General features: G+C 42.1%; 2 protein-coding genes across 4 annotated transcripts in view; one reads left to right on the top strand and one right to left on the bottom strand.

Annotated features, from left to right (window-relative positions):
• tex10 (testis expressed 10) overlaps positions 1-6,790 on the top strand; it is a 120,231-nt gene extending 113,441 nt beyond the window's left edge. The window contains exons 14-15 of the mRNA XM_051935563.1: positions 5,671-5,881; positions 6,551-6,790. Coding sequence (XP_051791523.1) covers positions 5,671-5,881; positions 6,551-6,664 — 325 coding nt within the window. The 3' untranslated portion in view covers positions 6,665-6,790. The remainder of the gene's footprint in view (positions 1-5,670; positions 5,882-6,550) is intronic.
• Positions 6,791-7,698: 908 nt separating this feature from the next.
• invs (inversin) overlaps positions 7,699-15,104 on the bottom strand; it is a 200,293-nt gene continuing 192,887 nt past the window's right edge. For all 3 annotated transcript variants that reach the window (XM_028817399.2, XM_028817397.2, XM_028817398.2), the window contains 3 exons: positions 14,153-14,394; positions 10,437-10,544; positions 7,699-10,304 (listed from right to left, as the gene is read on the bottom strand). In XM_028817399.2, coding sequence (XP_028673232.1) covers positions 10,207-10,304; positions 10,437-10,544; positions 14,153-14,394 — 448 coding nt within the window. In that variant the 3' untranslated portion in view covers positions 7,699-10,206. The remainder of the gene's footprint in view (positions 10,305-10,436; positions 10,545-14,152; positions 14,395-15,104) is intronic.

Consider the following 15,104-nt stretch of genomic DNA (forward strand, 5'->3'; position numbering starts at 1 on the left):
TACTTGAAGGTTGTGTTAATTCTCTGTGGCAAACGTACACAAGCTTTACTTGTCACATTCAGTAAGTTCTATATGTACAGCACATTCAATATGGTCAGTACGATATGTTGCGGGATATGGTTTGAAAACTGCCCACCGTGCCTTACCAACTGTGCAAGGCAAATCAAAAACTGGGACTAATCTGTAGTCAGAGGGATAAGAAATAATTAGAATACTCCAATTCAGTTTAGCTTGTGTGGAATATACTTGTAATAGAATCTTCCATAGACTTTGCATTAATTTACAGTATAGGCAAACATTTTATCATAACTAAGAAAATACTTCTCTTAGTTTACCATAACCTTGATAAGTATCAAATGGATCCTACAGTCTGTTTTTATCAAACGATTCTCTTAAGCTATTTATTGGACTTTCATGCTTTATCGAGTCCTACTGTTCGCCTGTAACTTCACTGGACATCTCTGTCTTCTGATGGTTTCTTTACAAATAATCTTGTACAGCTTTTGGACATTTTTCAGGTTTCATTTTTGGACTGCTGCTCCAATTCAAAGGTGAATGTTGTTTGGTTGGTGATGTAACCCTAGAATTCAATTAGAGTCTCCTGTAAGATGCGCTTTTCTCAGAGATCTTTAAACCAGAGTAAGTCCCACAAACCTACAGTAGCAATTTTCTCTCACAAGACTTCATTCCAGAAAGGAAGGCCAGCAAGGTAGTTTTTACTTGTTTGACTCATCTGTTTTGTCCCAAGTCACATTGACTTAATTAATGAAAGAAAGAGCTCTTTGTTAGAGGGAGGCTTCAGGCTTCAAGGGGTGACATACAGGGCTATGAGGAGCACGTGTGTTTACTTAAATTTTCGTGGTGTGCCTCCTGTTTACAGAAATGGTGTGTTCTTTAGGGAGCTGTCAATTGGCATACTATGAATAGAAGGTTTATCTCCCCTTATCAACTTTGGCTTTTTGCAGTTTTTCTCATCATTCAGAGGTAGGTTGTAGGAGTTATTTGGGACTCATCTGACTGAGGTTAAGGGTTTAAAGGGGCCCTGGTTAGCCAGAGGTGAATCTTTTATAAAGCATTACAGAAGCTCAATTTATTTTAAACACTTTGGGAAAGATACCACTACAGTTTAAACAAATAATTGGGTAGGAAATTGGGTGCAATCTGAACGGTGGTGAAATTTATTAAGAATTGATTGAAGACCAAGAGATGCCCTGGTTGATGATGTTCATCTTTATCCATCCATCCATCCATCCATCCATCCATCCTCTTCCACTTATCCAAGGTCAGGTCGCGGGGGCAGCAGCTTGAGCAGAGATGCCCAGACTTCCCTCTCCCCGGCCACTTCTTCTAGCTCTTCTGGGAGAATGCCGAGGCGTTCCCAGGCCAGCCGGGAGACATAGTCCCTCCAGTGTGTCCTGGGTCTTCCCTGGGGCCTCCTCCTGGTTGGATGTGCCCGGAACACCTCACCAGGCAGAGGCGTCCAGGAGGCATCCTGATCAGATGCCCGAGCCACCTCATCTGAAACCTCTCGATGCAGAGGAGCAGCGGCTCTACTCTGAGCCCCTCTCGGATGACTGAGTTTCTCGCCCTATCTTTAAGGGAGAGCCCAGACACCCTACTGAGGAAACTCATTTCAGCCGCTTGTATTCGCAATCACGTTTTTTCAGTCACTACCCATAGCTCATGACCATAGGTGAGGGTAGGAACATAGATCGACTGGTAAATTGAGAGCTTTGCCTTTCGGCTCAGCTCCTTTTTCACCACGACAGACCGATGCAGAGCCCACATCACTGCGGACGCCGCACCGATCTGCCTGTCGATCTCACGCTCCATTCTTCCCTCACTCGTGAACAAGACCCCGAGATACTTGAACTCCTCCACTTGAGGCAGGATCTCGCTCCCAACCCTGAGAGGGCACTCCACCTTTTTCCGGCTGAGGACCATGGTCTCGGATTTGGAGGTGCTGATTCTCATCCCAGCCGCTTCACACTCAGCTGTGAACCGATCCAGAGAGAGCTGAAGATCACGGCCTGATGAAGCAAACAGGACAACATCATCTGCAAAAAGCAGTGACCCAATCCTGAGTCCACCAAACCGGACCCTCTCAACACCCTGGCTTTGCCTAGAAATTCTGTCCATAAAAGTTATGAACAGAATCAGTGACAAAGGGCAGCCCTGGCGGAGTCCAACTCTTACTGGAAACGGGTTCGACTTACTGCCGGCAATGCGGACAAAGCTCTGACACCGGTTGTACAGGGACCGAACAGCCCTTATCAGGGGGTCCGGTACCCCATACTCCCGGAGCACCCCCCACAGGATTCCCCAAGGGACACGGTCGAACGCCTTTTCCAAGTCCATAAAACACATGTAGACGGGTTGGGCGAACTCCCATGCACCCTCCAGGACTCTGCTAAGGGTGTAGAGCTGGTCCACTGTTCCGCGACCAGGACGAAAACCACACTGTTCCTCCTAAATCCGAGGTTCGACTATCTGACGGACCCTCCTCTCCAGAACCCCCGAATAGACTTTTCCAGGGAGGCTGAGGAGTGTGATCCCTCTGTAGTTGGAACACACCCTCCGGTCCCCCTTCTTAAAGAGGGGGACCACCACCCCGGTCTGCCAATCCAGAGGCACTGTCCCTGATATCCATGTGATGTTGCAGAGACGTGTCAACCAAGTCAGTCCTACAACATCCAGAGCCTTGAGGAACTCCGGGCGTATCTCATCCACCCCCGGGGCCCTGCCACCAAGGAGTTTTTTGACCACCTTGGTGACCTCAGTCCCAGAGATGGGGGAGCCCACCTCTGAGTCCCCAGGCTCTGCTTCCTCATTGGAAAGCATGTTAGTGGGATTGAGGAGGTCTTCGAAGTACTCCCCCCACCGACCCACAACGTCCCGAGTCGAGGTCAGCAGCGCACCATCCCCACCATATACAGTGTTGACACTGCACTGCTTCCCCCTCCTGAGATGCCGGACGGTGGACCAGAATCTCCTCGAAGCCATCCGAAAGTCGTTCTCCATGGCCTCCCCAAACTCCTCCCACGTCCGAGTTTTTGCCTCAGCAACCACCGAAGCTGCATTCCGCTTGGCCTGCCGGTACCTATTAGCTGCCTGCAGAGTCCCACAGGACAAAAGGGACCGGTAGGACTCCTTCTTCAGCTTGACGGCATCCCTCACCGCCGGTGTCCACCAACGGGTTCGCGGATTGCCGCCACGACAGGCACCGGCCACCTTACGGCCACAGCTCCGGTCAGCCGCCTCAACAATAGAGGCACGGAACATGGCCCATTCGGACTCAATGTCCTCCACCTCCCTCGGGATGTGGTCGAAGTTCTGCTGGAGGTGGGAGTTGAAGCTACTTCTGACAGGGGGCTCTGCCAGACGTTCCCAGCAGACCCTCACAACACGTTTGGGCCTACCAGGCCTGACCGGCATCCTCCCCCACCATCGAAGCCAACTCACCACCAGGTGGTGATCAGTTGACAGCTCCGCCCCTCTCTTCACCCGAGTGTCCAAGACATGTGGCTGCAAGTCTGACGACACGACCACAAAGTCGATCATCGAACTGAGGCCTAGGGTGTCCTGGTGCCAAGTGCACATATGAACACCACTATGCTTGAACATGGTGTTCGTTATGGACAATCCGTGACGAGCACAGAAGTTCAATAACAAAACACAGCTCGGGTTCAGATCGGGGGGGGGGGGCCATTCCTCCCAATCACACCCTTCCAGGTCTCACTGTCATTGCCCACGTGAGCATTGAAGTCGCGCAACAGTACTAGCACCCCCTCCAGGGACTCCAAAAAGGGTGGGTACTCTGAACTGCTGTTCGGTGCATACACACAAACAACAGTTAGGAAAAGCCCCCCCACCCGAAGGCGGAGGGAGGCTACCCTCTTGTCCACCGGGGTAAACCCCAATGTACAGGCTCCAAGTCGGGGGGCAATAAGTATGCCCACACCCGCTCGGCGACCTCTCACCGGGGGCAATTCCAGAGTGGTAAAGAGTCCAGCCCCTCTCAAGGAGATTGGTTCCAGAGTCCAAGCTGTGCGTCGAGGAGAGCCCGACTATATCTAGCCGGAACCTCTCAACCTCACGCACAAGCTCAGGCTCCTTCCCCTTCGGAGAGGTGACATTCCACGTCCCAAGAGCCAGCTTCTGTAGCCGAGGATCGGACCGCCAAGGTCCCCGCCTTCGGCCACCGCCCAACTCACACTGCACAAGACCTCCTTGGCCCCTCTCATAGGTGGTGAGCCCATGGGAAGAGGGACCCACGTTGCCTCTTTGGGCTGTGCCCGGCCGAGCCCCATGGGTGCAAGCCCGGCCACCATGCGCTTGCCATCGAGCCCCACCTCCAGGTGCATACGTGTTTTGTCATGGTAGGGTCCCAGGGTGATCCTATTCCCCTTTATAAATTGTTCATTATTATTCACTTTGTTTTTCTCAATGTGTCTCTTCTGTCATTCAGAAAGAATGTTCTTCATAGGTAATTTTTCAGTATCTTGTGTGACAAACTTAAGGTTTTGTGTTAGTTTTTAGGTTTTGAGGATATTTGATGTTTTGTTTTTTTTTTTTATTATTTTATCTGCAGCATTGTTAGCAGTTTTTTTAGTACTATTACATGAAGTGAGGGTATATTATAGTGAACAAAGTCTCTGATTTACAAGCAATGAAAAAGGCCAGGGGTTTCAATACTATGCCTGAAGAGTGTGCCGTAGTGGTTATGGCTTTGGATTTCGTATCCTGAGGTTGTGGGTTCAAATCCCACTACTTAGACTGTGTATATTTCTACATGTTACTCAAAGAGTAATCAAAAACTTTCTAAATATATAAAGCAGATAGATTAACAATAGCAATTTACTAAAGATTTGCTGGCTGGTATTTCATGGCCAGAGGCAGGGAACTGATCTGCTGCTTCTCAAACTGAAAGCCATCAGTAGAAATGTCTGTGCAGGGTCACTTTAATCTTGTGCCCTTGTTACTGCTTTCAACCAGCAGCTGAACCATTGGACTTCACTATGAGAATTCACATTCTATTCTACTTTTGTTCCTACTCCACAGCTCAAAGAATGTGGTTGGAAACACGCCTAGAGAGCTCTTTGACATGAAAAAGTAGTCCCTGCAACATTTAGGCTACTTTTACTTTTTATGGGCTGGCATAGTTTATTTTAATCTTTTTACACTTGGGAACTTTATTTTACTTTTATGAGCACAGCTGGGCATCTGAAGCCTTCTGAGTAAGAAGTGATTTGATTCCTGCTTTTAACGTACGTTGTTTAGTTAGATGTTATTTTTCAGTTTTGCACATATTGTAATGAAAAACCGCGTTTAGAGTGCCATTATTTTCTTATAAGGACTTGTAAATGTAAGTGGTCTTAAGTACGTGTCCTCTGTGCAACACATATCTAATTACACCCATGTCTGCTCATCATTTCTCTCTTTTAAGACAATATTGTGTAAAAGACCTCTCTAAACAAGGAACTCAAGAGTATCTCAAAGAAAGAAACTAGTCGTTAAGATCGGAGTCAAACACTTTATCTAACAAAAAGCAACACTTTAAATTAAGTCTGTAGCTTGAGGTTAAATGTCATACAAGGCCTTATATTACCAGTAGTTGTCACAAATACGCAACTCTTTCCACTCTCATCCTGACTTGTTTTTCATTCACAGGGAGGCAATGTGGGGTGCCTGCCTTGAGGCTCTGAGTAGCATTCCTCGTGTGCTGCGCCTCATGCTACAAAGCCTGAGAGTAACAGAAGCCTGCCAGGAAGTGATCCCAGTTGTCGCACGTATGATACGTCTACTCCTGCAGCATACACAGCTCCGAAACCACATGTTGGCTAACTCAGCACTACTGCAACAGATTATCCAGGAGATCATGGTAAGTTACATCCCAATAATGAGAACAAGCCATTGTGCATTTTTAACTTGGTACAGAAATATCAGGTATACTAGGCAGCAGTTGTGAACTAGCGTGTATTTCTAGTAAAATCAGATGAGGGGAAAGGATAGGCGCCAGCTTCCCAGTGACTTGCTCAGGATAAAGCAGGTTTGGGAAATGAATGAAGGGAAGAATGAAAGGCAGTAAAATGTCAAACACACCCTGAGAATATAACAAAATGCACCAAAACAATATGATGTTAGTTTGAACTTGTTTCTCATCTTACTTAAGCAAGAGCAGGCTTGGATGAGCACACGGTAAAAACACTTGAGTGTATTCTTGAGTTTGCCACTGTAAAATCAGAAGGGGGCTGCACTTATAAAATGTGTTATTCTATACGTTAATGAGCAGGTTAAAGATGCATCCAACTGTTTTTTAAACTGGTCCATACCCATTTTCAAGTTCTGGGGAGCCAGTGCCTGTACGTCTGAAAGAAAGGGTGATTAGGGAATAGATGTTATCTAGAAAATTGCCCAGGAAAACTATATAGGTGTGCAGCAGTTAAAATGTAATGTGAAAACACAACAAAGAAGTGCTGGAAGAGAGGTGGATATGAGGAAAGCACTGAACTCTACTAACAAGGCTGTTCCTTTGCTTTGTAACCCACAGAGGTGCAGGAGTGGGGACAGTCGAGAGCAGTGGTTCGCTGAGCTGCAGTACTGTTTCAGTGTGTTCATATCTGGGCAGTCACGTGGAACATCTGCCACCCAAGAAATGTACTGAAGCAACACTGGATGATGCCTTTGGTTTGTGAGGTTTAGGTTTTACCCCAGCCTTAAATTTTACCTTTGTTAGTCTTTGTCATTGAAACTACAATCAATAAAATTACATGTATGATTTCAAATAAAATGTTTTGTGCATATCCTGGTGATTACTATATTCAGTACAATAATTTGAAGCCTGTCTGCTCTCTTCCTAGAGTTTCACAATCTCCTGCTAAGGAAGTGGCCCTTTTTAAACACTGCTTGTATTTTGCAGACTGAATGCTGTAAGTGAAAACCAGGTGAAGAAGGTAGGTTACCATAGCTGGGGTTAATGTTGTCAGATTATTTCACAGCTTAAAGGAACACCCCACCCAAAATGTGTATTTCTTACGTTATCTATCCCAAGTAGTTTGTAGTGGTGGCTGAGAAAAAAAATACTGTTATGTTTTCATGGAGATATGAATTCATTAAATAAATAAACTGCTAATTAGTGCTTTATAACACTAAAAATATGGTGCAAAAAATACAGGACACCAGCCCCATCTCCAAAAATCAATGATTCCAGGAGAGAGGATTAACAACAAAACTGCACAAGGCATATAGCTGGGGGTCATCTTACAGCCAGGGTTAGTGGACCTTTTTATTGAAACACTCAAACAAACTATTAGGAAAAGGGCAGGGATGAGCAGGGGCCCACGCACTGCTCTACAGGTTTTAAAGAGAAACTAGACATCTCTGTGGTGCTTTAGCTAGTGATCTAGCTTATGTTTGGTTTTTGTCCGCTCCATCTCAGTCGAAGAATACAAGAACGGACTGCAGACTGAATTTCATCATGTAACATGTCCATCTTCCACTTTCCTGTACTGTACTTTGTTATGCCCGTCGCAACGTTTTTATTTTTAAAGAACCAAGAGGATACAAACCACCAGAGCTACAGTGATCTTGCTTTTATTTTGTAGATAATAATAGAAGAAAAATGGTTATTTCTTCAATATTTATTCATAATAAATAGTAACAAATATAAATACATGCACAGTTATACATGCACAGCCTGACAGCTAGTTTTACTTCTGATGTAAATGATACAAAAAATTCCTAGGAACAGCAGCAGCAAAACAATCAAATATACAAAAAAATAATTATAGGCAAGGTAGACAAGGCAACTATGACAAATGACTTTTTGATAGCGTAAATCACCCCCTCATCTGCCCTTTTGTGAGGTTTATTTTGTCCTCTTCAAAATGCAGCTGCAGAACACAACTTTGTCATGGTGTCCTCCTGGTTCTGATGATGACTGATACATTATGTGTGGGACAATTTCTACCTGTAATTTCACTCCTACTTTGAATGAATAATCAAATAGTATTTGCTGTAAAGTGACTTTTCCCTTGAAGGGCCGCTCTAAGAAACAGAACAAGATTTTTTTGTTTAAATTTATGACGTGGGTAGATTAGTTCTCCAGAGCTTCTCTGTTAAGATTTCTTACTTATATTTTCCCTATTGGGCACACAAGGATGGCTAGAATTAAACAAGCAGCTCCCATTTATAAGAACTTTAGTAAATAAATGGTCACCAGATAATTCTCATAATGAAATGAGTATAAGGCAAGCAATAATACAATGCTGCATCCAATTTGTATGCATGTATATTCTAGTGAGGAAATCTGTAGACAACACTCCTCACATTTAATTGCTTAAAGAGGCTGGTAACACACAGCGGTTCTCCAAGACCAAGTTTGGGAGGGTCTGTTTCCACAGCATAAACAGTTTATGATAATACCGAGATAAGGAGTAACAGGAGAGGGTGTCTGGGTAAGAACTCTGCGTGACATCGAATGTACACGCAAGCGCACCGCTTACTAACAGTCCCAGTCTGGTTTATCTTCAGTATGCTCACCAGCCACACTGAAGGTGTGCTCTTGATGGAACGAACAAGTAAAGTGAATTTGAAGGGTCAGCTGCATTGTGCTATCCATCCTCACAGGTGACGCAGTGGTAGTGCTGCTGCTTTGCAGTAAGGAGACTGTGGAAGATTGTGGGTTCACTTCCCGGTTCCTCCCTGTGTGGATAGTGCTTTGAGTACTGAGAAAAGCGCTATATAAATGTAATGAATTATTATTATTAGTATTATTATTATCTGCTCGCGATGGTCCTGTACTGATCTGGTCTTAGTCTTGGTACCATAAAGACGTACTAACTTTTGAGTTTATTGCTGTTGGAATGTGCCCCAAAGCTACAGACTAGCACCAGATCAAGACTAAGACTATGTTTTGTTGCACATAATGAATGATAAATATAAACTTTTTTGTATTATGTAAATAATTGGGAAATTTGTTACAGAGAGAATTATGTTTCAGATATGATTCTACTAACCCTTTTGTCATCATTACTTTTCATATAGGAATTTCAGTGCCTTTTCAAACACTCAAAAGTAAATAAAGTTTATAATAATGACAGCAGCACTCATTTCAATCTAACTTAGCTTAACAATTGCAATTATTTTTTTTATTAAGTTTACATGAGGATGCAATTTTTCCTTGTGCTCTGTTCCATTTAAATTGAGAGAAATGCATGATGGCACATTGTTGGCGCACTAACGGGCAGTCAACTGACAACTCTGCAAACTGAGGAAAAATGCAAAGCCAAGACAAGTCTAGCAGCGGATTAGTTAATCGTGGTACTGATCTTGTTCTGCTGTCCACTGAGGCAGCACTTACACCATAGGATCATCTCCTCTAAGTACCGCACTGTGTAGTCCAGTCTCGGTCTGCTGCTAGCACGGTAATATCTTGGGTACACAGCAACTGACCCAATCTGTTAAAGAGCAGAGAGTTTAAAGAGTGCTGCATCAGGCCTGTTACGTGGGCTACATAAACAAAAAACAAAATCAGCAATCCAGTCTCTATTTGGTTCTTTCATTTTTTTTTTTAGTATATACTGCAAAATGCATTTATGCATGAGGTAAAATCCTGGCTTTCATGGCTACACTAATGTAGTTATCCAAAAAAAAGCTAGTTACTGTAACAGCACTAAAATAAAAGCTATTATTAAATGTTTTTGTTATATAAAAAATAAAAATGTGACAAGAACTGGAGAATACTTATACTTAAAGCTGAAGAAGGCAGGTCTGGTATCATCCTTTTCTGAAACCAGAGGGTGTACCACCTAGTTCTGGTCTCTTGACCCCATCAAATTTGCATAGCAATAGAATAAGCCAACCAGAGGCCCCTTGATACTGGATTTGGGAAGAAAGTATGGCACATGCAGAGAAGATGCATACTTGTACCTGTTTAAAATAGTCCTTGAGTGTTTTGTAATGCTTCTTCTTTTAGTCACCCTATACAACAGGGCCAATGAATTGTTTCTGCCTCTTTTCCTGCTCTGGAAATGTCTGCCCTCTCAAACAAACAAAAAAATCCATGACAGGCAGAGTTCGGAGTAACTGTATCATATTTGGCATCATATGGAGCAGGTGAAAGAAGCACCATTCATGGCTAACACTTGAGTACACTCACACTGATGAAATGTGATGAGATCACGCTGTTTTTTTCTGAATCTCCATTCACTCTTTAGGATTTGTTTTTCTGGTTCTATCGCATGTCCGGGGCCTCATGTGATAAGAGAACTGTTTTGATCTGCCAAGGTTTTCCAACAGCTGTACTAGAAACACAGGAAAAAAATAACAAAACATTGGTGTCAAATCACAGGCATCCTTTTAACCTGAGAAAAATATTTCACTAAACACCTTGCTTATGCTATTCCTGGCATCTTTTCTTCTCCTGTGGTACTTACATGGTGGTACAGAGCTCAAGGATGACAAGTCCAACAGAAGCTGAGAGTGGCTTCCTGAACTCAGACTGCCATTTGTGGTTAGTTTGTTTTTTCGGCCCTGAGAACTACCTGCAAATTAAAGAAAAGTATAAGGTATTAGAATCAAAGGGAGTCATGAAAAGGAATCTTTGGTGCTTATCATCTCCTGATGTTGTGTTTTTAGATCTTTGTATGGGCTTCAAAACAAGCAGTGGCTTTGTTTTGATTTTCTGATATTTAACGTGTAAGTTGAAGTGCTGTGGACCATGGAGAATTACCAAAGTGTAGCTGTCCATAAGGATACGTAAGACTTTCTTTTTATCAAGACAATGCTATTGCTTTCTGCCTCGTCACTGTAGCGGAGGACCCCTGAAATTGTGGCATACACAACTAGATTTCTCCTGTAATTTTTCTGTGTATTTGGGGGAGTGTATGACTCTTTGGTGTTCAACAAAAACAGATCAAAAGAAAAAAGTACATATAAACTGCTATGGCAATGTTAAATATCTGACAGATATGAAAGGTACTGTACAGAATAGATGATGAGAGTTCCTTTATAACAGTGTCCATCATCTAATGGTCATGAAAAAGGCACCATCGCCATGATCTATGAAATATAAAAAGACAATCACAAGATACCGGGCCACAGTGGAGTCCATTCGTGCACACAGTCACAAGTCCAATTTTGTATCACCAATCAGTATTCCTTTATACCCATAATAAGTGACATCACAAAATTCCGAACATTGCCTTTCATACGGAGTGCTTTAACCTTTTTTTTTTTTTAATACATAATGAAAGTAACAACAAAGCCCTTTATTCAGATTCTTTCTGTAGCTACTTTACTAACACATTATATTTTGTACTTTACATTCAACACTCCAAAATACAATACAGTGTTATCATCAAACGTAGCCCTTTCTTAAAGCCTACTTAAATTGTGAGACAGATTATTATGCGACTATACTTTTTAATGCCCTGTGTGATCTGTATATTCATGAAGGAATGCGAAAGATACAGCAGACTACATTCCTATATACAGAAGAACTCTTGGCATGCACGAGACCTACAGAAAGGTTACGGTGAGGCCTGTACAGCAGTCAGGCACGTCATAATTCTGTTCCCTGACGTTTGGTGGTGACAGCTATGAACTTTTCTGCTGCCATGTGGGATGCCAGTGTGCGTGTGTGTGTGCGCGCCTGCATGTTTGTATGTGTGTAACACAGCTTGTTAACACACTGAAAAGTAACCTCTTGGCAGACAGACGGCTCTCTCAGCATTTACTTCATCACCCGCTTATCTGCTGAAAAGGCCATTCCCTCATCACAAAGCTGTCCTCTCGTCCCGCTGGATCTGCACACACTGCTTATTACACTGGATTAGCTCTCTGAGGATAATTACTTTTTATTAATAAAGGGATTCCAGGCAGACAGCAAACTTGTATCTGGCCATTCTTGCCTCTATCATCACATTGACGTATCTCACACAACGAGTTGCATATTTGTTTTAGCAAGATTAAAAGAATAAGGTCATGTGGCAGGAAGCCTCCTAGGCTGACCCAGCCTGTGCCTCAACCTGGACTTGAATCGGTTTTGTCCAAAACTATGTCCAGAAAAGCACAAAACCTCTGGACTGCTCTTCTATGTCTGTTTTTGAATTCTAGGGATATGAGGAGACCCAAAAGACTTTTACAGCAAGCTACTGTACCGAACTGTATAACACTGGTCAATACTACTATATGATAGCACCTTCTGTAAAAGACACTATATGTTCAATTACGTTTTGTTTTTATATAAAGTGTAAGGAATTATAAAATAGATAAAGATCCTCAAAAAAAGCATCGTTTTGGAGAACTAGAAGTCACGGTGAGAAGACTGTTTAGCAGAGCAGCATCTCATTTGATTATTTCGAGATGTAGCCTTTCTCAATCGAAAGGCAAAAATAAGCAACAGGAGGTGGTGGAAAATACAATGCTGTCAGAGATCTATTGTGAGTACAGAAAACACCAGTTTGCTTTATAAAGAGTCTTTCTTGTCAGAAGAAATGTAAACTGTTTTTACAAAACAGTTTCCTTGTAGGCGATAATTACTTAACTTACATGAGTACTAAAGATATTCGACAAAACAGGAGTGCAAACACTTTGTATGAAAGCTATTGAGCCACAACAAGCCAATTTAAACTATATCTTTACTTTCTCGTATAAGAAGTTTAGGGAAAGTATTGTAATTGTCCAAAAATTCCGATTTCGAAATTTTGATGAATCTCGACATTTTAGACCTCCGAAAATACCATTTTTGGAATTATGTCTCTGTGTATGTCTGTGTGTGTGTATGTAAACACGATAACTTGGAGTTAAAAGTATAAGGTACAAAATGTTGATTTCTATGGACTTTTGAGCTATTTCCGCTAACTGGAAGTGGTACTTTTATATTCATGAAGTTGCAGAGTCTTTTTTTATAATAATTGTTCAATAAATTATTAATTTGATTTGTTGTTGATGATTCTTTAATGTACATAATAGAAAAGTATATTGTATTGTCTCATTGTCTTGTGGTTTACTCCTCAAATATCCATCCCCATATCGGAGTATATGAGAAAGTCTAGGGGAGACCACTCCCAATTTCTAACTACAGTACATAACATTGTAAAGTTCTTTTAAAAAGCACAATTTTAGTCTACTAACAAACATAATTGTATTGTATTTTTGATGTTATTTTTTAATATGACTCATTGTTACTAAAATGCTTAATAAAAGTGCGTAACTGAAGTAACAAAAATGTGAAATGCTTAAACTTTCATATCATTTATCTTAGTTACCAAACACACCAGAATGTTACGCCATGAATAGATGTCACAGCTTTTTAAATGTGTGTTGTTTGTAATAAATGCCGAGAACAATATTTCATTTCATGATCTTATGGAGAAAAAAAGATAACGGAGTCCTTGATAGGACAGTAGAATTCAATGTAAACCAACTCTGAACAAATGGTAAACAAAAGTAGAATGTCCATGAAAAAAATCTAAACTCACTCATGTAGCATAATGCATATGTCAGATATCCAGTCATATGCTCACAGCGTCTCAAACGCATGTATTTTGGATAAAACATTGTTACAGTAAACCACTTCCAGAAAATCCTCTCATGAGCAGCTGGGGAGCGCATGCAAACAGAAGAGCCTTGAAGACCTACCTGCCTGCCCTTCTCCTCATTCAGCGGCCGTTAATCCACTGTGCTCACTTTCTAGGTTTTCTTCAACAGCAGTTTGTAAACCTGAACCATGGAATTGACTTTCTGCTTGTTGAATCACCTTGGATATACACGAGTGAGTGAAAACATGAGCAGGTGGAAAGTGTACTTTGTATTTCTGCATATCTAAGGTGTTGAATTGATTATGTCAGGAACTTTTAAAGTGTTCTCCATAAAAAAATGAATACTTTTTTTTGGCCATAACTACAAACAATAAGGGGTAAGTAAAATATAAAGCATAATTGTCAGGTGGAATATTTCTTTAAAGTGATCGAGTCGTTATATTTGTGCTTGTTCCACTTCATTACCAAATCCCCAGTCAGACTCTGGCTGTATCCTGTTTCTAAAGTACACAAAAATAACGAACTGTAACAGGGCAGGGATCTGAAAACCCCACCTTCTTCGTCAGATGCAAATTCTATCTAGCTATAAGCATCAGGAAAAAAATTACCATAAATTGTCCGGAGAGCAGAGTAGTTGCCAGGCCGTGTAGTTTTAGCAGAGAGTGCCCTGTTGGGCAGCTTAACGTGAATGGAGGAGGAGGAGGGGGACAGCAGCACACGAACATCTGGTTGCCGGTTCCAGAGTAGCTGAAGGATAAAGGCCATCATGTCCCTGTTCCACTGTGCCATCTCTGGCCCACTTGTGCATCTCCTGGCAATTACGTCATTTAGCTGCTTACGCAGGCAGTACCTGTAAAAGACAATGTCATCCATTATTAGGAGACCAGGTATGTGGCAACGTGCCAAGTCGAAGAAAGGTGGTAACACAGCAAATCATGGAAAGGAGGCGCTGCAGTCGATTACACACAAGAATTCACAAAAGACAAAATGCTGCACTACAAGCAGTTCACCCAAAGTGTGAGAGCCAGCGCCATTCTTAGTGAGGTAACATTTAGTTCTGTTTAGTTAAGATCAATGCTCTGACACACAGAATACATAAACAAGTAGAATGGAAGGTGCTGCCTTATCCCCTGTACGTTAATATATAAATGGAACCCCCTGCTAGCCATATATAATTCAAATGTAACATTAAAAGAAATGCAGGGTGTCTTTTGAAATAACAATGTGTAACAGCATACTGTTTTCTGACCAGACTTGGCAATGAATATAGTAATGAATACAGTAATTTGAAGAAAAGTAACGAAGATATGGAAGACTGACATTTTTTTTTAGTGTGAGCTATAGAACTTTGCTCTGCATTTGTGTGAATTGTTTTTTTGCACTGAACTTCACTAAAAAGTTTAAAAACCATTAGACTGTGAGATTGTTTGTGCACCATTACACTCAGTGCGTAATCTTTGTCAACTCAGAAGTTGTAAAACATTGGAAATTTCAAAAAAGCAGCTTCTGTCAGGGCAACACTGCAAACCACAGGGGCTACTATGGTTGGCATATTTCAAA

This window comes from Erpetoichthys calabaricus, chromosome 13 (assembly GCF_900747795.2).
Source record: "Erpetoichthys calabaricus chromosome 13, fErpCal1.3, whole genome shotgun sequence".
Classification (NCBI taxonomy): Eukaryota; Metazoa; Chordata; class Cladistia; order Polypteriformes; family Polypteridae; genus Erpetoichthys; species Erpetoichthys calabaricus.